Raw genomic sequence first — 24,815 nt, 5'->3', positions numbered from 1 at the left:
TTACCCAGTGCCTAACAAGCCCTGTATTCTGGGTTTAGATCATTTGTTTCTTGAGTTTGTATGCATGAACCCTAATCCACACCACAATCACATGAGATTCTCAGATTCATGGATAGAGAGGAATTTTGCCCCAGGATGGATCATACCCAGAGTCTCACTCATACCTAATTTAGATGATTTAGATAATGAGATATGGGACTTCTGAGTTGATGAGATTTAGAACTTGCGTTGATGTTTAAGGGGTTAAAACTTTGGGGGAAATGGGATGGAGTGAAGGTTTGGCACGTGGGATGGACATTAGTCTTTGAGAGCCAGACAATAGAACATAGTAGACTGAACAATGATTCCCCAATATCACAATCCCCCAAACTTGTGAATATGTTACCTAACATGGTAAAAGGAACTTTGCAGATGTGATTAAGTTAAGGCTCTTGAGATGAAGCGATTATCTTGATTTATCCAGGTGGATCCAGTGTAATCACATGGGTCTTTATAAGAGGGAGGCAGAAAGGTCAGTCAGAGGATGTGACAAAGGAAGCAGAGGGTCAGCGTTAGAGACAGATTTGAAGACGTTGTACTGCTGACCTCAAAGATGAAGGAAAGGGCCACAAGCCAAGGAATACAGATGGCTTCTAGAAACCAGACAAGGCAAAGAAACAGATTCTCCCAGATGCTTGTTGACACTTGATTTTGTCTCAGTAAAACCCATTTCAGACTCTGACCTCAAGAATTTTAAGATGATCTTTATGTTGTTTTATGGGAAACCAATACAAGGTCATACTGAACTTTGGTGTAAGTAGTCAGTTGGTGGCAGAATAGAAAGAGGAAGGCAAGGGCAGTAACACAACCATGAATGGACAGTCCAGAGAAAAGCTACACAAACTCTTGCTCTCTTTGAGCCAGGAGAGGCTCCTTCCTCTGGTCAGGTTGGAGGGCATATGGCCAGGCTCACAGGTGGGAAGCACTGGGGGCTGATTCCAATTAAGGAGAAACTTTTAATAGGATTGTCTGAAAACAGAGTTCCCACTTAGACTGTGGTGCACCCTCCTGATGGAGGTGTAGGGCAGGACCTGCTCCGTGTGTCAAATGTATTACAGTATGTATTGCAATCATTATTTTAATCCTGTCTGCTGTTCGACGGACATAAATCCCTCCTTCATTTCTGAGACCAGACTCCATACCTTCTCTCAATCAGCACTTTGACTCTAATGTGTACAACCAACATCTGGGGAGTTTGTTAAAATGCAGATTCTGGATCAGGTCACGCTGGGGCCCAGGAGAGGCGGTGGTCTGCAGCGACTTTAGGTAACGAGATTCTAGAGACCAGTGATCCTCAAACTTGAACGTGCATCAGAATCACCTGAAGGCCTTGCAAATCAGGTAGCTGGGACCCCACCTGGAATCTGATTTAGTAGGTCTCAGGCCTGAAAGTTTGCATTTTTAAACAAATTCCCAGATGAGGAGGACGAGGGGAAGGAGGAACCACACTTTGAGAGCCAATACTCTAGAACATTCTGTGAGCCATGGCTTTGGCCCTTTTTGGAATGTGGTGTGGTGTGCCCACTGCTGGAGTTTGGGCTGTTTAGTTTATAAAGTGTTTCTTTCTTTTTTTTTTTTTAAGATTTTATTTATTTATTTGAGAGAGAGAGAATGAGAGAGAGCACATGAGAGGGGGGAGGGTCAGAGGGAGAAGCAGACTCCCTGCAGAGCAGGGAGCCCAATGCGGGACTCGATCCTGGGACTCCAGGATCATGATCTGAGCCGAAGGCAGTCGCTTAACCAACTGAGCCACCCAGGCGCCCCTACAAAGTGTTTCCATTGCTCCCAAGAAACACTTGGGAGGGGTTATTCATTCTTCCTTGAGTTTAACTTTGTTGTTAATAAAACATAAATTTCAGACATTTCTTTTTTTTTTTTTTAAAGATTTTATTTATTTGAGAGAGAGAGAATGAGAGACAGAGAGCATGAGAGGGAGGAAGGCCAGAGGGAGAAGCAGACTCCCTGCTGAGCAGGGAGCCCGATGCGGGACTCGATCCTGGGACTCGATCCTGGGACTCCAGGATCATGACCTGAGCCGAAGGCAGTCGCTTAACCAACTGAGCCACCCAGGCACCCAATTTCAGACATTTCTTATCAGGATTTTGGTGACTTCCATGTAGAAGAGGCCTCCGCTGGTTCTGGGGACTCACTGCTGTTGAACATTTACTGTGTGCCAGGCCTGACCCCAGGCCCTTTGCAGACTAAATGTAAGTCCTTGACTGCAACAGGGGGCAGGTCCCCCCAGGCACTCCTGTCTGGCCCTCACCTCATGGTCCGTGCTGGGACCACATGGCAGTACATTACTCTCTAGGGTGAAGGAGACATGTTTGCATGTATGAAGTTCACCTAGATGCCTGGCATCCCACGCTAGCTGGATGACTGACTTTACCACCAAATATGCCATTCCCCGCACGAGGGCCCAGGACACCCTGTCACGGTGCCTGATTGTTCAGGGAAGGGTGGGTTAAGCAAGGGGAGAATGTGAGCAGGCGAGCCTAGAGGATGCTGGAAGGAAGGATAATGAACAGGAACTGACTGAGTTAACCAAGCCCATCAGGGGCCATCAAGGCTCCAAGGAGGCCAGTCCTCCCAGGATGCTCTGGGCCGGTTACTGTGCCTCCTACAGTGAAGGGTGTGGGGCCTGAGCAGGGCGGAGGCTCTAATGAAGGCAAGCCCCTCTCCTTCCCCATCCATGACTCCTGCCACCCTTGTCCATTTTCTCCGCTTCCTTGATGGCCCCAACTGCTCACTCAACAGGCCCCTGAAAGCCCACCGCTGAGGGAGTCAGGCTGGGCAGGAAACAAGCAGCGGCCTCCTCTTGGGCCTGCTTTCTTTAGGCGCGGGGTGGGGAGGGCTCTAGGCCTGCTGGGCCCGCAGCAGGGCCCGCACCTGGCCGATCTGCCAGTCGACACTGGAGCTCGCCGTGCCACCCAGGGCGGCGTACTGCTCCACGCTGTGGCCGTAGTCCCACACGTGGCTCACGTCCCCCGAGAACAGGGGGCTGGGGGAGAGAGGAGGAGGTGGGCCAGGGCCCAGCGGGGCCCCCCAGGGGCCTCAGGGGCCCAGGCTCACCTCCTGGGAGGCAGCAGAGGGAGGGGAGGGGGCCGCACCTGATGGTCTGTAGCTCCTTCAGCGACAGCTGGTTGAGGGGGACCCCCTTGGTCTCGGCCATGAACACAGCTTTCCCGGAGGCCTCATGGGCCTGGCGGAACGGCATCTGGGGCAGCCAGGCACGGGCGGCACCGACTCAGTCTTCCTCTGACCCCTGTTCAGCCCAGGCCCTCACGGCCCCCCAACCCTCGGCCTGGGGGACATCCCCATCTCCTCCCGCCTCCCCCCCAGCCACCCCACACTTACCCCTTTGCGGACCAGGTAGTAGGCGAGGTCAGTGGCCAGCATGTCAGGACTGAGACCCCGTGCCATGTTGTCACGGTGGATCTGGGGGACACCGGTGGGGGGAGTGGTGAGTCCTGGGGACCCTGGGTGGTGAAGCTGCCAGCCTCAGGCCCAAGGTGTACCCGCCGTTAGCCAGGATGTCCCTGGCCTTGGGCAGATCCACTCTGACCCAGCCTGTTCTGCTCTCTCTGCTTGAGCCATTTGCCATCATCACTGATGATGTTTAGGGGAGCTCCTGGGGTTGCCAGCACTTTTTCTCAGGGTCCCCAGCCTTGGCGTGCATCAGAAGCACCGGGTGGTGGCGGGCACTGAGTAAAGATAGCCAAAGCAAGAAACTCCAGGAGCTGATTATTGTTAAAGCTGGCCGTTAGTCCACCGGGGTTCATTGTGCATTCTCTCAACTGCGCATACCGAAATTTCCCATCATAGATGGCTAAAAAAGAAATCTGGTCAGGACAGTTGATGGGACCCCTAGATTCTAACCCACTTCCATTCTACTGTAGCTCGCACCTTTCGTCTCTTCGCTGGTCCCAGGGGCGGGAGCAAACACGTACCTACCTCCCCCTGCCCCAGATCTTCTGGATGCACCCACCCTCGCCTCCTCTCAAGATCACCTCCTGGCATGCCCATCCCAGAGTAGAGGGGCCTGGGGGACAGGACGGGGGGCTTGCCTGTAGTGTAGAGATGACACCTCTGGCCACTTGGAGGACGGCACTCATGGTGTCTGACACTTCAAATACGGCTTCCTTGTCCTCCTGCAAGGCACGCGGCAGGAAGTGAGAGCCCAGCAGCCGTGTCCCCCGCTGAGGCATCCCCACTGCCCTCCACTGGGAACACTCAGCACCTCGTACAAGCCACACCAACAGAAAGGAGAGTTCTCAAGGGCAGTCAAGGGCTGGGTGCATAGGATGGGAGGTGGCAATTCTGTGGGGCCCCTGCTTGGATGTGCCAGGGCCCTGAGAAATCAGATGCGGTGTATGTGCAGGTGGGTCCCTCACCCACAGCCCCAGCCTCGCACCTGTAAGTCCTTGTTGTAGGTGCTTGGAAGTCCCTTGAGTGTCATCAGGAGCCCAGCACACTGAGAAAAGAGTGAGACTGAGGAGGCTGGACCTCAGAGCCCATCCTGGAAGTTCCCTCAGGACCCTCCAGGTCAGCCCAAAAGCCTTGCCCCCACTCCCTGCCCTGCTCACCCGCCCAAACACTCGGCCTGCCTTGCTCCGGATTAGCTCCAGGCTGTCTGGGTTTTTCTTTTGGGGCATCAGGCTGCTTCCGGTGCTGGGGACAGAGATGCTGGGGCTGAAAGGGCTCCCCTGCCCCTTGGCTGGTCTGCTGGCTGGATCAGGTGAGGTCTAGCAGCATGCAGTCCAGGTGTGCCCGGGGACAGGGAGGGAGGGAATGGGGAGGAAGGAAGCCATGCTGGTGGGTGCAGAGCTGGGGTAGGGCAGGGCCCAGCCTTACCTGTAGGCATCTGAGAGCTGCACAAAGCTGAATTCCTTGGTGCCATAGAGGATGAGATCCTCAGCCATCCTGCTGAGGTGGGTCATGCACAGTGAAGCCCAAAACAGGAACTCAGCTTATGGGAGGAAAGGGAGAGCAGGCCTTCTGGTCACCAGGCCTCTCTTGCTCCCCACTCAGTCTGGAGAAGCCTCAGGTGGACCAGACTTGGGGTGGGAGGGGGCTGGAGAGGAGCCAGGGCTAGAGGGCAAATTAGAGCAGGGTGCAGGGTAATAGCCCTATAGAGGACAAGCGCGCTGGCTCCTAGGACTCACCCACAAAGTCTCGCTCACTGGTGGCATCCATGCTGTTGAGGGTGATGGCCCCAAAGTTCAGTTCTGGAGGAGGGGGAGACAGGGAAGGCAATAGGGCTCAGCCGGAGGGCCAGGAGGGGCTTCCTCTACCCCAAATCAGGTTGCCAGGGAGGAAAGTAGGGAGGGGCAGGAGTGGGGCAGGGTCTCTTGTACAGGTCCCAGGAAAGAAGCAGGAGCTCTGAGTGTCCCCAGAGCCATGTACCCCTGCCACCAGCCTTCTCTTGCCCCTCTAGCCTCAGTGTCCATAGGTAATAAATGAGGGTATCAACCAGACCCCTGCCCCCTCCGAGTGTGTGTCTGTGGGGCCTGGCAGGCACTGAGGGGGACCTCCACGGGGGAGGGGCAGGGCACCTCACCTGCTCGGAGCAGCTCCCGGTCCACACCCAGAGGGTTGCCTGCGATGGCCCCACTGCAGGAAGAGGGGGGCCCAGGTGAGCAGGGCTCCTGGTACAGACACACGTGCACACCAGCACCAAGTGCTGATTGTCAGGGCGGCCGCCCAGGCAGCGTGGCTGACGGAACACTTGTCCCCATGGAGTGGCAACGGCAGGCTGAGGGCAACTGGCTGGCGGACTGGGACCTCCCTGGAGAACTCTGGCCCTGCTCTGGTGACCCCCATCTTAGAGAGAGCCGTGGGTCCAAGCAGGGCTCCCTCCCTTTCAGAGAGGCCAGTTACCTGGCTGGCTGTCCTCCTCTGTCCTTGCTAGCGCCTCCTCTCTGCTGATCCCCGAGGACCATGCTAGCAATGTGGTACAACCCCCACCCCCAACTAGGCCCTCAGAACACTGGGGCCTTACTCACCTCCCCAGGGGCAGGACGTTGACCCGCTTCTGGACCTCCAACAGCCTCTCAGCGTCTCTGGTCAGCGCCACGGCATGGCTGCAGGAAGCCGGGGGGCAGGAGGTCAGGGCATCCTGGGGCCCTCCCTTCCGTCACAGCCCCTCCACAGTACCCCTGCCCTATGTCCCACCCCACTCACCTCAGGATCCAGTGGCTCCAGCGGATGGGCTGAGCCCTCTGCAGGTGCGTATACCCTGGGAAGAGGACGTCACGTTCCCTGCGGGGTGGGGGGCGGGGGAGAGAATAGGGGCAGGGGCCCGAGGGGCTCAGCAGGTTCAGGCAAGGGCTGCCTGTGTCACCCCGTATCCTGCAGGCCTGAGCCCCAGCAGGGAAAGGCAGGGCCAGCCTTCCAAGGATCTGCCTGCACAAGAAACCATGTGATCTCCTGGGGACAAACACATCATAAAGGAGGAGCCCAGAAGTGGGGCAGTGTGACCCAAGGACTGGGCCAGTGCCGTGGAGCCTCTCGGAGTAGGATTGGGGCTGGGACCAAACGGGATTAAGTCCTCAGCTCTGAGCAGAGGTGAGAGCTAAGGAGGGCACACAGAGTGGGTACTACCTGGCAGGGGGAGTCGCATTTGTGAGCACTTGAGAAGCTCCCAAGGACCTCGGAAGAGCAGGGGGCTCTTTAAAGTAGGCAAGGCAGAGGCAGAGGTGCTGTAGGGGATGGTTTGGGTTTGGTTTTTTTTTTTTTTTTTTAAATAAACAGCTTTACTGAGATACAATTCACCTAGCGTTCACCCATTTAGACTGTACACTTTAAAAAAAAAATTTTTTTTTTTTTAAGATTTTATTTATTTGCGAGGGAGAGAATGAGAGACAGAGAGCATTAGAGGGATGAGGTTCGGGAGGGTCAGAGGGAGAAGCAGACTCGCTGCCGAGCAGGGAGCCCAATGCAGGACTCGATCCCAGGACTCCAGGATCATGACCTGAGCCGAAGGCAGTCGCTTAACCAACTGAGCCACCCAGGCGCCCTAGACTGTACACGTTAGTGTATATCCATCAGTTTTAGAACATTTTCATCCCCCCAGAGAAGACACCTTTTACTCATTAGCAGTCACTCCCTGTTTCTCCCCAGCACCCCCAGGGTGACTGACAGTTCTTAGGACCTTGTTTTCCCCCAGGTGGTAAGGTCAGTGAAAAAGAGGTCACAGGGAGCTGGGGAAGAGGAAGGGTCAACCCTGTCTGTGACACCAGATCGGGACTTCTTGGCAGCAAATCAGCCAGGTCTGCAAAGAGCAAAGCCAACCCCAAAGACGTGAGGTCACAGGAGCCAAAACTTGGGATAAGGCCAGCGGGAGGCAGCTTTGGCTGTCCTGTGTCCGTGCTGGGTGGGGACCGGGGGGGGGGATGGTGGTCAGGGGGCACAGGCAGGCCAAGGGTGACCCGGGCTGCCCCCAGCACAGGCGGCCCCTTTCCTCAGGCTTCGGGGCATCTGCCTAGTGCCTCAGCCTTGTACTTATGAAGCCTCAGAGGGTGAGCTCGCCCTGCCTGCTGAGCTCGGCGGGCCTGGCAGTAGGAAACATGGCAGGAAGTGCCCCCATGCCTGGCTGCTTTGCCTCACTTGGTCCAGGAGTTCCAGGACGCCCCTGAACCCCAGGGCCTGGCTCCCCGACCTCCTTCACCCTTGCCACCTAGATCTGGCACTCACGCTGCCTGTTTTAGGGGACAGCAGACCCTGGCTGCCCTCATGCCCCCCTCTGCCACCTGGGGGTCCATGGGAGACTCACGCCTCTGCCCGGTCCACCATAGTTCTGATGAGCTCCCGGAGTAGGGCGGAAAGTTTAGAGCAGTTCTGTCGCATCCACAGCCTGAGGTCTGTGACCACCTGTGGGGAGGAGAATGTGGCACTCAGGGAGAGAGATGTGTTGCTTCGCTGGGGAGCCAGGACCACCGCCGAGCCCTAAATCTGCCACCTGGGCTCCCCAAGATCGGGAATGCACAGGGCCCGGGGGTGCAGTGGGGCAGGGGCCGTAGGAGGTGGCGGCACCTGGTCATTCCGACTTCGGCCCGTGTGCAGCTTCCCAGCAGTCTCACCGATGAGCTCCTGGGGGTGGAGGGAAGCATGGGGTCAGGGTCTGCCTGCTTGTAGCCCATTGGGGCAGCTCAGGCAGGGCCTGGTTCCTCCCAGCCCTGTCACCTTCCCTCCCTACTCCTGGTCCCTGCCTTCTCTGTGGAGGCCACCTGCTCTGAGGTCCGGCCTGCACTCTGCCAGTGAGGAAGGGAACAGAATGATGGCGTTTATGCTCCAAGTGGCCAAGGGTGAGGTGGAGAGGGGAGGCCAGGTGGACAGGTGGGGGGTCATACCTTCAGACGCCGCTCGTTGGCTGTGTGAATATCTTCATCATTGGGGTTTAGTTTGAAGGTGCCCTGAGCCCACTCCTCAGCCACCTGTAGCAGATGGCGACAACCTCAGGGGTCAGGGGTCAGCCGTCTGCAGCCAAACCGGTCCCCGGTCCTACCCCGACCCTGAACACTGACTGTCTCTGTATAAGAGCTGAGTTCTACAGGTTTGCCACAAGAAGGGTGAGTGCTCCACAGGGGGGTGCGGTCCCCACCCCCAAGGGACTTGGTAGGAGCCTGGGACCACAGGGAGGGGCTCTAGGGTGGGCCTTAGGATGTAGAGAATACCTTGTCCAGTCCATGGAGTATCTGGTCCATCTCAGCCTTGGTGAGGAGCCCCGCCTTCTCCAGGCCCCGGCTGTAGGCCTTGCTGCCCTGCACATCCACCTCCCACAGGTGCCGGTCGTAGGCAATGGATGAGTTGAACTTCTCCATGATGGGGTCCACTGCGCCCACAAACCGGCCACCCCACAGCTTCCCACTCTGGCCAGGAGAGCAAGAGCAATTAATCTCCTCCCCACCCTTGAGAACAGTGCCTCTCACAAAGGGCCCACAGGAGAGTTATCCAGTCTGATGGCAGTGGGAACCAGCAGGCAGGATTATTTCACTGGACAGATAAGGAAACTGAGGCTCAGAGAGGATCGGGAACTTTCCTGAAGTCACTCAGGGAGTCAGTGTGGGAATGTGGCTGAAGTTAGGGTTCTTTCCCACGCTGTGACACTTCTCTAAGGAAATGATGGCACCCCTGAGACTACAGCAGAACTTCTGGGACCTTTCCTGCTACTGACCAATGGGAGATGTCACTCTGGAATCCAGAGTTTCAATCCAGCTCTGATATTCCAACGATAATGATAATAATCCCGGCTCACACATGTCGCATTCTTGTGTGCCAGGCACAATTGTAATTGCTTGGCATGCACCAACAGACCCTCTCTGAAGCAGGTACCAATTCTATCCCGCTACCGAGAGGGGAAAACCAAGGCACAGAGCCCTTGCTGGGAGGTAGAGCCAGGGCTGCAGCCCAGCTCTCTGAAGCAGGGTCCGCACTCTAAACCCCATGTTCCGCCAGGGTCTCTCTGCTGGCTCTGGTATCCTGAACTTTTGCAGCAGGGACAGGCAAGGAAGCACCTGAGGGGCCCCATCAGGCTCCAGCGGCCTGCATTTCTCTCCCATAGCTTGGGGCAGGGCCTAAGATCCCAACCTCTACCACTCCTTTGGAGAATGCCTCTGGCGCATCTGTTATCATTGGCCTTCTAGAAGGTCACTAGCTGACCCTCTGCCTCCCAGGAGCCAAGGGCAGAGGGGTGGGACAGAGACACCTCTGTTTTGAAAGAGTACAGAGGCCAGAGCATGTGACAGATGGGGGAGGGGTACAGAACACATGGGGCTCAGTCCTAGCTCCCAGAATGCCTAGGATTAGGAGAGTGTTCCCTGGGTGAAGGTAGGCACTTTACTTCACTGACAACTTTCCTGTGGAGGAGAGTTTATAATGGCTGCTGGGGACATATGTCCTCCTCTGGCACCCTGCAATGTCCCAGACCTCTCCTAGCCACCTGACTGTGGGCATAGTACATAACCTCTCTAAACTGCAGGGTTACCCCTCTTTAAGGACAATAGTAGTACCTATCTGCTAGAGTTGTTAGGAGCATTCAATTAGGTAAAATTTCTAAGTGCATACATAGCACGATGCCTGGCACTCAGTAAATTCTCTTAGTAAGGGAGGGGCCGAGGGCTGCCCGAGGCAGGGGGTGCCTTAGCGCAGGTCCTGGTTCCTGTGCGCCCTGTGGGGGCCTCCCCTGCGCTCAGGCCCCAGGCTGTGAACTGACCCATCGCCCCGCAGCCTTGGCTGTCTGAGGACTCTGCCCTGCAGAAGCAGCCTCCACCCCCCTCAACCTTTTGAGCTAGATCCGCCCCTTACCCGCCAAGCCTAGCTCTCCGGCAAAGCACCCCATGGCTCCCTTTCCTGACTGCTGGGGCCACAGGCCCAGGGCCGGCCAGTGCCAGTCAGGATTGGGAGCCAGCCGGTCCCTCAGCCAGGAACCTGGCACTGCCTCCTCCGGCAGGCCCTGGACTCCCTGCCCAGGTTGTTAGTAATAACAACTACTTAACAAGCGGAGCTTCAGCCAAACCAATTAGCACCAACCCACAGGACGGCCTGGGGCAAGCAGAAGGCACCTGATGCTCTGGTCTCCTGAAGGCAGCCCACTCTGCATTGGGGCCAAGCTCCCACCCCACTGGCAGGCTTAAAAAAGACCCGAGAAAGAGGGGGCCTGGGTGGCTCAGTCCATTGAGTGTCCGGCTCTTGGTTTCCGCTCAGTTCAAAGTCCTGAGATAGAGCTGCTCTGCTGGGCTCCCCTCTCCGTGGGGAGTCTGCTTGAGATTCTCTCTCCCTCTCCCTGCCCCTTGTCCCGCCGCCACCCCCCCAGCCACAAGCTCTCAATCTCTCTCTCAAATAAATAAATAAATAAAATCTTTTTTTAAAAAAGATCCCAGAAGGATGTCAGAATGAGGCGGTACCATTTGGGCTCTGAAGAGAGGGGGAAGCCCAATGTGGCAGAAAGGGCACCCCTCTAACCTAGGGCACATCTGGGCCAGAATGATACCTTTGGGGCAAGGAGCACTGGTTTGGGCTGGGATGAATGAGCAACAGCCAATTTAGAAAGTACAAGGGAAATAACGTTGTTGTTACCTTTGGTATCCTTAGCCACCATTTTTATTTTTTGAAAGATTGATGGAGCACGGAGCCTGATGCGGGGCTAGATCCCAGGACCCTGGGATCATGACCTGAGCGGAAGGCAGACACCTAACGACTACGCCACCCAGGCCTAGCCACCATTTATTGAGCACTTACTACATAGTAGGACAGCTCGGCCCTGTGCTAGGCATTCTACATATGCTTTTACACCCTCCTGTGAGTTGGGCACTGTTACCCTGGGAGGTCGAGAGACTGCTTCAGAAACCAACTCTGTTTGCCTCCAAAGTCCAAGCCCTGTCGTCCCCCACTACACCATGATCCAGAAACTAGCAGGGCAGGCATTCTTACCCAGTTTATTCAGATGAACAAACAGGTCCAGAGAGAGGAAGTGCCTTGCTAGCTAATGAGGACCAAAAAGGACTGGAACCCAGATCTCCTGCTTCCCAGGCCACAGGTTCCCTTCACTGGCATCAAGCAAACAGCCCCTTTTACCTGAAAGCTTCAAAGCAATGACCTCATGATCCAGTACCTTACAGAAGGAGGCAGAGATCTATTATTAGCCCCATTTGCCAGATAATTCAACTGAGGCCCCAGAAAAGACACTTGTGCCTACTCAGTAGTCAGGAAGAGAACCCAGGAGCCCTCTGGCTCTAAGGAAGAGAGGCCAGTGAGACAGGAAGCCACCAGACACTGGGGCCACTAGGGCCCCAGGGCATGGTCCCCTACGTCCTGGTTCTTTCCACAAGCCAGAGTCATGTGGCCTCTTCTACACAAGGACAAGGGCTACAGCAGGAGAAGGGGTGCAGGGTGGGGACTAACAGGAAGGGCATCGGGGAAGAAGGAATGAAGAGGCGAGGGAGCTGAATGAGTGGGCAGCTCCTTTCCTGCCCCCTTGCTGGGAGCACTATCAGGTCAGGTCAGGGCCACCTTCCCTAGCCTTGTGGGCTGGTAAGTGCCACACAGGCTCCCAGGGAGCGGGAAAGGGGAGAGAGCAGACGGTGATGCGGCCACCGGGAAGGCCTGGCACAGGTCTCTCCCAGGCCCTGGCAGGTGCACCAGGAGGTACCCATCGCCTGGAGCCAGCGAAGACGATTACCAGGAGGGTGGCCGGCGGCAGGTCTGGCACGGGGAGATCCCGTGCGCAGGTCACGGCCCTGGCTGGCTCCCAGAGTGCCCCTCCCCCTCGTTTGGACACTCGGAGGGCCTGCGTCCCCGAGGTCCCACTCACCTCCGATGCCATGTTGGGCGGTTCGTCGTCGTCCAGGTGGTCCGGGTCTAGAAGACAAGCCGGGATTGACAACCTCCTCGGCCCCCGGACGGGGTCCCTCGGGCGGGGCGGGCTCGGGGCTCCGTGCTTCGGGACTGCGCTTGGCCCAGCGCAGCCTGTAGGGAGGCGGACGTGGGCAGCGCCCAGCGCGCGCCACGGTCGTCGGCGTCCTCAGCTCCGCCCGCCGCGCGCGTCCCGCCCGTCCCGCCCGTCGGGCACTCACCACCTCCTGGCCGCGCCGTCTCCCCTGGCCAGCCACCTGGCGGGGCTTTTCTGGCCGCGCGAACGTCAGCAGCGGCCCGGCCCCGTGCCCGCCTCCTGGCGGCGGCCGCACCAATCCCAGGCGGCCTGGGGGGTGGGCGTTGCTTGCGCCCTCCAACCCCGGCTGTGGGCGGAGCCGTTTCGGGAGTGGCTTTGGGTCGAGCGGCCCCAGGGAGGGGGTAGGGGCTGTGAGGGTGGTGCCTGAGCGACGGCGCGGAAGGCAACAAACTGTGCCGGGCACTGGAAACACCCGGCCAGGCCGGGCGGGCTCACAAGATACAAAAGGTGAAAAGGCATGCCCGATCATTCATTCATTCATTCATTCATTCATTCAACAAAAGGTAGGCGGCACCTCCTTTGTGCCAGGTAGAGTTGGGCACTGAAGAAAAAGAAATGAGCATAAGAAATGATAACCTGGGGCGCCTGGGTGGCTCAGTTGGTTAAGCGACTGCCTTCGGCTCAGGTCATGATCCTGGAGTCCCGGGATCGAGTCCCGCATCGGGCTCCCTGCTCGTCAGGGAGTCTGCTTCTCCCTCCGACCCTCCCCCCTCTCATGTGCTCTCTCTCATTCTCTCTCTCTCAAATAAATAAATAAAATCTTAAAAAAAAAAAAAAAAAAGAAAGAAATGATAACCTGCCTCAAGAAGCCCTGGCAAGGCGTGGACAGGTTTCGGGGAGCCCTGATGGCAGCATGGAGGCCGGCGCGTATTTGGGGTACTCAGGGAAGATTTCCTTGATGTGATTAACTATTCAACAAAAATGAGAAGCTGGGTTCTAGACAGCGGTGGTACAGCATCCAACTTGTGCCCTGAAGGGTCTTCTGAAGAGATGTCCCCGAAGATGAGAGGGAGTTAGCTCTGCAAAGAAGAGGGTTAGAATTTTCCCTGCAAAGGGAGTAGCCTGGGCAAAGTCCTGGAGGCCAGAACGTTAATGGCCTGCTGGGAGAACAGGAACCTGTTAGAGTGGCAGTAACAAAAGGACAGGAGTAGGGTGGGCAGGAGTGGTGGGAAGTAGTTTCAGGCAAGACTACAAAGGGCTTTGAATGTCAAGGGAGAAGTTTGGTCTTGGCCCTGTAGATCATAGTGACCAACAGACTGGAATTACTTGCAGTTCCTAGAGTGTATCAGGCTATTTCAAGTCTCCTTAAATGCTCTTTCCTGTGCTTGGAATGCCTTTCCTTCACTGTCTGTCTCACTGTTCCCATTTGTCCATCAGTATTCTAGCCAAGCATCATCAATATTGGGGAGACTCCCAGCTGACCAGGTGTCCGGCTCTGGGCTCCCATTGGATCCTATAGGAGCACCTAGTAGTCTTTCCCTGAATTGAGAGCACTGTAGTTGTAGCTTCAGGTCCTCTCCCCTACCCAGGCCTCATCTACATTATCTCCATGATTCCCAGCCCTTTCTTGTCTTCTCCCCCAGAAGCCCCAGAACTGGGCTACATCAGGCCACAGGTAGACAGAGATGGGGAAGCCCATGAAACCAGCTGTGAGCCATGTGGTCCTCTAAACTGAGAGCTGTGGCAAGTCCCTGGGATCTACTTGCTAGGGTCTGAAGCCTGACATCCCTTCCCGCGTCGCGAAGGGTGAGAACCAGTGGTACTCTGCAAACATGAGTTCACATCCCTGAATATCCAGCAACCCTCTGGCGAATGAGTTGAGGCTGGAAAGAGAGTCAGGGAAGATGTTTGAGAGCAGGGCTATAACCAGGATGCATAACACAGGTAGGACTGTAAATACAACACCTAACACAATGGTTCACCAGGTGCTAGACAGTGTTAAAGCCTTTACATGATTGATCTTATTTCATCTTCACAACAGTCCTGCTTACAGATGGAGAGATTGAGTCTGCAAAGGGTTAGAGGTTAGTGGACGTGCCCGTGGGCAACCAGTTAGAAGGAGACAGTTGGCTGACCACACTGTACCACATGATAGAAGAGAGACTGTCACCTCAGATTTGCTTGCAGCAAATAGCAAAGTTGTTCTGTGTGGAGGCTCCTGCAGGGTTGGGGAAGGGAACTCAGGAGAAGGAAGAAGACGAAGAGGCAGCATGAAGGTTTATGAAGAAAAAAAAACAAACACAGACAAATCAAAAGAATCTGCAGTTAAGGCCCTGGCAGTAGACACTAAAGTGGGCATGGCCCTTGATCTTAAGGAAATGTCCTTGGCATTAAAGGCTCATGGAAGCACAGTAACCAAGTTCTCTCTGAAAAAGCTGATAATGTCCCTGAGCAAAACATCAGGGAGGCTGAGAGAGGTTTGGAGAAGGGTTCCTGCCAGTGGCCAGTCTGTTACCAGCACAGGGAAGATGGATAGGAAGGACAGGTCCTCTCAAACCACCAGAGGCCTGAAGGGTGACTATCTCAGGCCTTCAAGAGGCAACACTCAGTCCATTCAATAGCCTAGCCACTCTTGCCCCAAGTAGGAGGTTTAGGTGGACCCTTAGTTTGGCATGGGAGCATGACTGGAAGGAAAACTGGCTCTTGGGCCATTGTGGAAAGCAGTTACAAGTGCCTCATTCTTAGGGACCTCTTTGATGACCGTCAGACCCAGTTCCCCTTCAGAATGACAAGATGTGGCTGCTGGGGTTTGGGGACTGGGTGAATCCATTCCCAGGGAATTGTTAGTGTTGTCTGAATCCTATAATGCAAAAGAAATGGTGGCTGAGATTGGATCAAATTCTCAAGGCTTATTAAATGACAGGTGCACAAATTCACAGCCAGGAGACCCAGAGTATAAGAAAAGCTAAAGAAGTTCTTCATTCTGAGGGGAAATGAAATAAGATAAGAGCCTGGGTCTACAAGAAGGAATAAGAAGCCCTGGGAAAGGCAACTATACATTGAAGACTATTCTCTCTTCTTAATTTCCTTAAAGACAAATGACTAGGGGCACCTAGCTGGCTCAGTCAGTAGAGCATGTGACTCTTGATCTCAAGGTTGTTGGTTTGAGCTCTACATTGGGTGTAGAGATTGCTTAAAAATAAAATCTTAAAAAATAAAGACAAATGACTAAACTAAAAATAATAACAATGTGTTGTTAGCTTTATAGCAAAGTAGAAGAGGATATGAATGGAATTATACTGTTGTAGGGTGGTTATGTTATACATGAAGAGGTATACTAATATTAATTCAGAGCAAACTGGGATAAGTTAAGGTTTCATATTCTAATCCTTAGAGCAACCACCAAAAAAAGGTACATCTAAAAACCCAATAGATGAGATAAAATATTAAAATATTCTTGATCCAAGGAAGTCAAGAATAAAGGACACAAGTACAGATAGAAAAAAAAATAATAGATTTAAATAACTGTATTAATAATTACATTAAGTATAAATGGGTTAAACACTTCAACTGAAGGCAGAGATTGTCAGAAGGCATTTAAAAAGTTAAGATCCAACTACATGCTGCCTGCAAAAAATTCACTTAAAACATAAAGACACAGACAAGTTAAAAGTAAAGGGATGGAAAAGATATACCATGTAAGCATAATCATAAGAAATCTGGAATGGCTGTTTTCATATCAGACAAAGTAAACTTTAAGACAAGAAATATTACCAGAGATAAAGAGGAGCATTATATAATGATAAAAGGGTCAATCAATCATTAAGTGCTAACAATCCCAAATGAGTATGCTCCTAATAACACAGCTTCAAATTATATGAAGCAAAGATTAACAGAACTAAAGGAATAAATAAATAGCTCCAAAATTATAATAGGAGATTTTTAACATCCCTCTCTCTGTAATTGGACAGAACCAGTATACAAAAAATCAGGAAAGATTTGGATGATCTAAACAAAATTATCAACCAACATGACCTAATTGATCTTTATAGAACATGCCACCCAAAAATGGCAAAACAAATGATTGGTGCCCTTTGCAAGCAGCAGAATGATGATAATAATTTTTGTATGTAAAAATGACCTTTAAAAATATATTTCAAAAAAAATATATATATATATATTTCAATATAGGGGCACCTGGGTGGCTCAGTTGGTTAAGTGCCTGCCTTCAGCTCAGGTCATGATCCCAGGGTCCTGGGTTTAAGCCCTGTGTTGTCTGGGGAAGTCTGCTTCTCCCTCTCCCTCTGCCCCTCGGCCCCCCCACCCCACCCCGGCTCATGCTCTCTGTCAAATAAATAAATAAAATCTTAATATATTCATCTAAAACTAATGATGTAATGTATGGGGACCAACATAAGAATAAAATTTAAAAAAATCTTAATATATAATATATTAATACATATTTCAGTATAAATATATACCATGGGATATAACTCAACATATAAAAATAAATGAACTATTGATATATGCCATGACTTTGCTGAATCTCCAGGAAATTACGCTCAGTGGGAAAAGAAAGCCAATCTCAAAAGGTTATACATTGTATCATTCTACTGATACAACATTTTTGAAATGAAAAAAATTTAGAAATGGAGGACAGAGTAGTGGTTGCCAGGTGTTAGGGATGGTGGGGAGAAATGGTTATATAAGGGCAACATGAGGAATCACTGTGTTGTTGGAACTGTTCAGTATCTTGACTTTGTGATGGGTACACGAGACTACACAGGTGATTACATTGTGTATAACTTAACACAAATATAGACACACACATAAAAAGAATACAAGTAAAATAGGGAAATCTGAATAAGATCATTAGATTGTATCAATGTCAAAATCCTGGTTGTGACATACTGTAATTTTGCAAAATGTTACCACTGGAGGAAACTGAGGAGAGTGTAAAGGGATGTCTCTGATCATTTCTTTCTTTTTTTTTTTTTTTAAGATTTATTAGGGGCAGAGGGAGAAAGAGAACCCTGAAGCAGAATCCCTGCTGAGTGGGGAGCTTGACACAGGGCTTGATGGCAGGACCCTGAGATCATGACCTAAGCTGAAACCAAGAGCCAGGCACCCAATCAATTGAACCACCCAGGCGCCCCTCTAATCATTTCTTACAACTGCATGTGAATCTAAAATTATCTCGAGAGGGTCGCTTTGGTGGTTCAGTCAGTTAAGCATCTGCCTTCAGCTCAGGTTATGATCCTACAGTCCGTGGATCGAGGACCACACCCCCCTCCTTGGGCTCCCTGCTCAGCTGGGAGTCTGCTTCCCCCTCTGCCTCTCCCTCCCCTCACTCCTGCTCTCTCTCAAATAAATAGATAAAGTCTTTTAAAAAATAAATAAAAATAAAATTATCTCAAGAAAAATTTCACTAAAAATATATTACAAAAACCACTCACGTTCACTTTAGAAAACACCTACAATAGATAATGGCATAAGGTTTTGTTTTTTAGAAGTTCTTATCTTTTAGAGATACATACTGAAGAATTTTCAGGTGAAATGATATGATACTTATTTTAAAATGCTCCAACAACAACAAAAAGGAGTAAGGTCGGTAATGGAAGATTTGCAAAATGTCCATAGTTGTTCAAGTTGGCATTTTTGAAAATTTCCAAGTGTTAAAAAATGCTCACAATCCTACTATTAAAACTCTAATGAATTTGGATATACACATACGTATGTGTATACATACACATTATATATATGATGTATATATTAGCTTTATTGAGATATACTGATACACAATAATATACAAATATTTAAAGTGTACAATTTGATATGTTTTGACATATACCCATGAAACTACCCATAATCAAGGTAGTGAATGTTTCCCTCATACCCAAAAGGATCTTTGTACCTCTTTATAATCCCTTCCTCCTGCCTCTCCCCATCCATACCCAAGAAAACACTGATCTTCTTTTTGTAATCATAGATTAGTTTGCATTTTCCAGATAGATCTATTTATCATCTATCATCTATCATCTATCTATCTATCTATCTATCTATCTATCTATCTATCTATCTATTTTTTGTCTGGCTTTTCTCACTCAGCATAATTTTTTTTTTAAGATTTTATTTATTTATTTGACAGAGACAGAGACAGCGAGAGCAGGAACACAAGCAGGGGGAGTGGGGAGGGAGAAGCAGACTTCCCGCCGAGCCGGGAGCCCGATGTGGGGCTCGATCCCAGGACCCTGGGATCATGACCTGAGCCAAGGTAGTCACTTAACCAACTGAGCCACCCAGGCGCCCCTCTCACTCAGCATAATTATTTTGAGGTTTATCCATGTTATTGCATGTATCAATAGTTCACTTCTTTTTATTGGTAAGTAGTATTCCATTGTATGGATATGCCCCAATTTGTTTATCCAGTTGTCTGTTGATGAACATTTGGGTTGCTTCCAATTTGGGGCTATTACATATAACACATGCATGTACAAGTCTTTCTATGCACATATGCTTTCATTTCCCTTGGATAAATACCTATGAATGGAATGGGTGGACTATATGGTAGATGTATATTTAATTTTTTAGGAAATTACAGAATAGTTTTGCAAAGTGTTGTACAAATTTACTTTTCCCACCAGCAGTATGTGAGAGTTTCAGTTCTGCACATCCTTGTCAACACTTAGAATGGTCAGTCTTTCTAACTTTAGTCACTCCTATAGGTGCATGGTGTGTTTCATTATTGCTTTAATTTGCATTTCCCTAATAACTAATGCTGAGCATTTTTTCATATGGTTATTTGCCATCCATGTATTATCATCTTTGGTGAGAGGTCTATTCAAAATTTTTGTCCTTTTTAAATTGGATTCTTTGCTTATTGTTGTATTTTGAGAGTTCTTTATATGTTCTGGATACAAGTCATTCACCCACATATACACTTAGCAAAGATTTTCGTTCAGTTTGTGGTTTGTCTTTTCTTTGTCTGAACAGCATTTTTCTTAGAGCAAAAGTTTTTAATCTTGATGATACAAGTCCCTTATTAGGTACATAATGTATGATCTGCAAATATTTTTTTCCTATTCTGTGGATTGACTTTTCACTTTCTAGTTTGTATTGTTTGTAGCACAAATGTTTTTAATCTCGATGAAGTCCAGTTTATTCATTTTTCTTTTGTTGCTTGTTTTGGCCATTCTGGGTCCCTTGCATCCTCATATGAATTTTATAATTAACTTGTCATTTTCTGCAAAAAAGGCAGTTGGAATTTTGATAAGGATGTATTGAGATCAATTTGGAGAGTACTGACATTTTAACAATATTAAGTCTTCCAGTCATGAACATGGGGCGTTTCTAATTTAATAAGATCTTATTTAATTTCCTTCAATAATATTTTATAATTTTCAGGGCACAAGTTTTGGAGTACTTTTGACAAGTTTATTCCCAAATATTTTATTCTTTTTGGTGCTATTATAAATGGAATTGTCTTTTTTGATTTCATTTTCCAACTGTTCACTGTTAATGTATAGAAATGTGATTGACTTCTATATATTGATCTTGTATCTTGCACTCTTGTTGAATTTGTTTATCCAGCAGCTTTTTTAGTGGACTCTTCATGATTTTCTACATACATGTCATCTGCTAATATAGTTTTGCTTCTTCCTTTCCAACCTGAATGCCCTTTTTTTTTTCCTTGCCTAATTGCTCTGACCAGTACTTCCAGTACAATTTTGAATAGAAGTGGTGAGAGTGGACATCTTTGTCTTGTTCCTGAACTTAGGGGTAAAACATTCAGTTTTTTACCATTAAGTGTGGTGTTAGATATAGGTATATTAGTTTCCTAGAATGGCCATAACAAAGCAGTAAGAAAAAAAATCTTACATATTTGCCTATGTAGTTAGCATTGCCTGTGCTTTTTATTCCTTTGTGTGGATCCAGATTTCCATGTGCTATCATCTTCCTTTTGTCTAAAGCATTTCCTTATTTTTCTATAGCACCAGTGATGAATCCTTTCAGCTTTTGTATACCTGAAAATGTCTTCATGTCATCCTGTTGTTGTTCTGAGAAATATTCCTTCCACATATGGAATTCTAAGTTGACTCTTTTCCCCAGTATTTTAAAGATGTTGCTCCACTTGCATTGTTTCTAATGACAAATCTGTCAGGCTCATCTTTGTACCTCTATATGTAACATGTCTTTTTTTCCCCCTCTAGCTGCTTTTAAGATTTTTTCTTTATCACTGATTTTGAGAAATTGATTGTGATATGTCTTGGTGCAGTTTTCTTCATTTTTCGTGTTGAGTATCTTAGGTCTGTGGATTTATAATTTTTAATATTAAAATATCTTTCTATCCCTTTCTTGCTCCTCTTTTTTGGAGATCCTAATTATCTGTACATAAACTTGAAGTGTCCCACAGCTCATTGATGCTCTTTTATTTTTGTTGATTCTTTTTTTTTCTGTGTTTCATTTTGAATGGTGCCTATTTTTATGCCTTTAATTCACCAATCTTTTTCTCTATAGTGTCTAATCTGCTATCCATCCAATCCAGTATCTCAAATCTTGTAGTTTTCTTTCCTTTTCTTTTTTAACACACAGCTGTTAGTGCATCTTTAAAATATCACAAAGAAGTCTGAAAAATCATCTGGCATCTTGCTGTTTCTGTAGCTGAACAGCTTGAATCCTATTCATTAGCCTGCTAAACTTTTCCTTTTTCAGAAACGATACCATCCAAAAATGTTCTGATATCCTTATTTTTAACTCTTGTGGCTTGCTGAATCAAAGCAGCTGAATTTGCTACAAGTTTAATGTCATTTCCTTCAAGAATTAACTCATCTTTTTGAGCTTGTGATACTGAACAGGCAATGCCTGGCCTCATCTGAACCCAGCAGATGTATTTTTTGCCCAAGAAATTTCAGATTTCAACAAGAGAATCATTCTTCTGAATGACAGCATTGATGGGGAAGTGAACACACAGAGACTTTATCTTTTTTTTTTTTTAATTTTATTCTTATGTTAATCCCCATACACTACATCATTAGTTTTAAATGAAGTGTTCCATGACTCATTGTTTGTGCACAACACCCAGTGCTCCACGCAGAATGTGCCTTCCTCAATACCCACCACCAGGCCAACCCATCCTCCCACCCCCCTCCCCTCCAGAACCCTCAGTTCGTTTTTCAGAGTCCATCGTCTCTCATGGTTCGTCTACCCCTCCGATTTCCCCCGCCTCACTCCTCCCCTCCCGCTACCTTCTTCTTCTTTTTTTTTTTCTTAAGATATATTGCATTATTTGTTTCAGAGGTACAGATCTGAGATTCAACAGTCTTGCACAATTCACAGCGCTTACCAGAGCACACACCCTCCCCAGTGTCCATCACCCAGTCACCCCATCCCTCCCACCCCACCCCCCACTCCAACAACACTCAGTTTGTTTCCTGCGATTAAGAATTCCTCATATCAGTGAGATCATATGATACATGTCTTCACAGAGACTTTATCTTGTACTGGAAGCCCAGTGTAACACTCTTTTTTTTTTAATTTTTTTTTTTTAAAGATTTTATTTATTTGAGAGAGAGAGAATGAGAGACAGAGAGCACAAGAGGGAAGAGGGTCAGAGGGAGAAGCAGACTCCCCGCCGAGCAGGGAGCCCGATGCGGGACTCGATCCCGGGACTCCAGGATCATGACCTGAGCCGAAGGCAGTCGCTTAACCAACTGAGCCACCCAGGCGCCCAGCCCAGTGTAACACTCTTAACCATGTTTTGTACATGACCAAAGATAGTGTAAACAGTAGCCAGCGCCTTTCTATTGCCCCACCATCTGTCAACTTGGAGCCTCTTCTTTTTCTTTTCAAGGAAACTGAGTTCTACAGTAATGTAGTTGGAATCCCTCCTCAGGTTTCTTCTGGTGACCTTCAAAATAGCCCTCCAGAGTAATGTCAACATTTTCGGGAATGCCAACAGTCTGATTGTTGAGAATGATCCTTATTCTCGTGGTAGATGGGGCCAAAAAAAGCTCAAATCTTTTTTATTATCATTTTCATAAAATTTAAATTATTGTTGATATCATATAGAAATGCTATTGTATATTAACTTTTTGTTGTGGTAGAAAACATGCATCATTAAGTTTATCATCTTAGCCATCTTTAAGTGTACAGTTCAGTAGTGTTGAGTATATCAACATTGTTGTGAGACAGATCTCCAGAACTTTTTCATCTTGCAGAACAGAAACTATATCCATTAAACAACTCCCCTTTGCCCACTACCCCTAACCCCTGGTCACCACCATTTTACTTTCTCTATATATGAATTTGACTACTTTGTATATCTCATATAAGTAAATCATACATTATTTTAACTTTTGTGACTGGCTTATTTCACTTAGCCTAATGTCCTCAAGGTTCGTCTACATCATATAATGTGGCAGGATTTCCTTCCTTTTTAGGCTGCATATTATTCCACTATGATAGTTAATTTTCTGTGTCAACTTGACTGAGCTAAGAGATGGCCAGATAGCTGATGAAACATTATTTCTGGGTGTGTCTGTGAGGGTGTTTTCAGAAAAGATTTGCGTTTGAATTGGTGAACGGAGTAAAGCAGATGGCCATTTCCAGTGTGGGTGGGTACCATGGAGTCTGTTGAATGCCCAAATAGAACAAAAAGATGGACAAGAGTGAATTTGGTCTATCTCTGCCTGATCTGAGACACCCATCTTCTCTTGGCATTCCTGGTTCTCAGGCTCTCAGACTCAGATCAGGTCTTACACCATCAGCCTGCTGGTTCCCAGGTCTTGGGCCCAATTATATCACTGGCTTTCCTGGTCTGGAGCTTGCAGATGGCAGATTGTGGAACTTTTCAGCCTCCATAACTGCATGAGCCAATTACTATAATAAATCATTTTTTTTAAGGTTTTATTTTTAAGTAATCTCTACACCCAACATGGGGCTCAAACTCACAACTTGAGATCAAGAGTCACATGCTCCATTGACTGAGCCAGCCAGGTGCCACCTTATAATAAATCTTCTAAAATATATATCCTATTGGTTTTGTTTTTTGGAGAACCCTGACTAATACATCTATACTGATACATTGTAAATGATGATGCTATGAACATGGGTGTGCAAATATTTCTTCAAGACCCTAGGATTTCATGTGTGATGCTTTCAGTTCTTGGATATATACCCAGAAGTGAGATGGCTGGATCATATGTTAGTTCTATTTTTAATTTTTTGAGGAACTTCCATACTGTTTTCCACTGCAGTTGTACCATTTTACAATTCCACCAAGTGTTCAAAAAGATTGAAAGTTCACTAAACTTATTATTCTCCGTTTTTTTAGTAATAGCTATTCTAATGGGTATGAGGTAATATCTTATTGTGGTTTCGATTTGCATGCTCTCATGATTAGTGATGTTGAACATCTTTTCAAATGCTTCTTGGCCATTCTATATCATCTTTGGAGAAATGTCCATTCAAGTCCTCAACTTAACTTTCTAAGCATATGGAATACAGTTATAATAACTGTTTTTTTTTTTTAATATTTTATTTATTTGACAGAAAGAGACACAGCGAGAGAGGGAACACAAGGGGGAATGGGAGAGAGAGAAGCAGGCTTCCCGCCAAGCAGGGAGCCCGATGTGGGGCTCGATCCCAGGATCCTGAGATCATGACCTGAGCCGAAGGCAGATGCTTAACGACTGAGCCACCCAAGTGCCCCTATAATAACTGTTTTAATGTCTTTCTCTGATTTTTTAAATCTACTCATTATCAGTCATATTTTCTCGCTTCTTTATACGCCTAGCAGTCTTTGATTGGATGCTAGACGTTGGATCTTTATCTGGTTAGGTGTTGGATATTTTTGTATTCCTATAAATCTTGAGTTTTGCTCTGGGATGCAGTTAGATTACTTGGAAACAGTTGGATCCTTTTGGGTTTTGCTTTCATTATTTGCTATGCAGGTCAGTAGCAATGCTCAGTCTGGAGCTAATCATTTCCCATTAATGAGGGAAGATTTTCCTCAATACTCCACCCAATGAATTATAAGTTTTCCCAGTCTGATTCGCAGAAACAGGCACTGTTTCCTTTATTCCTTTTGGATTGATCTTTCCCCCATACTCCGTTTCCTCACATGCATGCATTGATTCAGTGATCCACTGAATACTTGAGGAGGACCCTCTGTAGATCTTCAGAGACCTCTCTCTGTATGGTTTTCTTCTCTCTGTTACTCTGTTTTATGAACTCTAGAAGCCTCTGTCTCTCTTGCTGTCCATTTTGTCTTCTCAACTCAGGGAGTTGCCAGACTCTGCCAGACTCTGCCTCAGTTCTGCCTCCCTGTATCATGTCCTGAGAACTTTCTCAAAATAGTAAGCTGGATTTTTATAGGGCTCACTCCTTT

The 24,815-nt window shown here is 48.6% G+C and overlaps 1 protein-coding gene and 1 pseudogene across 3 annotated transcripts; both read right to left on the bottom strand.

Annotated features, from left to right (window-relative positions):
• Positions 1-2,024: 2,024 nt before the first annotated feature.
• ASL (argininosuccinate lyase) lies at positions 2,025-12,661 on the bottom strand. Of its 3 annotated transcripts, none has more exons than XM_034988741.1 (17): positions 12,612-12,661; positions 12,350-12,396; positions 8,715-8,909; positions 8,391-8,474; positions 8,074-8,130; positions 7,814-7,911; positions 6,223-6,300; positions 6,045-6,122; positions 5,600-5,652; positions 5,205-5,267; positions 4,894-5,008; positions 4,626-4,710; positions 4,454-4,513; positions 4,107-4,190; positions 3,397-3,477; positions 3,150-3,256; positions 2,025-3,040 (listed from the first exon to the last, which is right to left on the bottom strand). In XM_034988741.1, the coding sequence occupies exons 2-17, from the start codon at positions 12,359-12,361 to the stop codon at positions 2,896-2,898; spliced, it is 1,395 nt and encodes a 464-aa protein (XP_034844632.1). In that variant the 5' UTR covers positions 12,362-12,396; positions 12,612-12,661; the 3' UTR covers positions 2,025-2,895. The 3 variants fall into 3 exon arrangements, with proteins under 3 accessions (XP_034844632.1, XP_034844634.1, XP_034844633.1); XM_034988743.1 differs by lacking the exon at positions 12,612-12,661 and adding an exon at positions 11,614-11,650 and having other exon boundaries at positions 12,350-12,535; XM_034988742.1 differs by having other exon boundaries at positions 4,647-4,710; positions 12,350-12,615.
• Positions 12,662-21,104: 8,443 nt separating this feature from the next.
• Positions 21,105-22,565, bottom strand: LOC117999250 (annotated as a pseudogene).
• Between the last annotated feature and the right edge of the window lie 2,250 nt (positions 22,566-24,815).

The sequence above is a fragment of the Mirounga leonina genome, unplaced genomic scaffold (genome assembly GCF_011800145.1).
Source record: "Mirounga leonina isolate KUSES-001 unplaced genomic scaffold, KU_Mleo_1.0 Mir_454, whole genome shotgun sequence".
Classification (NCBI taxonomy): Eukaryota; Metazoa; Chordata; class Mammalia; order Carnivora; family Phocidae; genus Mirounga; species Mirounga leonina.
This window is presented reverse-complemented; position numbering and strand designations above follow the sequence as displayed.

Bases quoted from the DNA above. Each gene is read 5' to 3' on its own strand.
- ASL (XM_034988741.1), bottom strand. The intron at 5,653-6,044 runs GTGAGTAAGGCC...CTCTTCCTGCAG, and splicing joins AACGTCCTGCCCCTGGGGAG to TGGGGCCATCGCAGGCAACC. The intron at 5,009-5,204 runs GTGAGTCCTAGG...TCCTCCCATAAG, and splicing joins CAGTGAGCGAGACTTTGTGG to CTGAGTTCCTGTTTTGGGCT.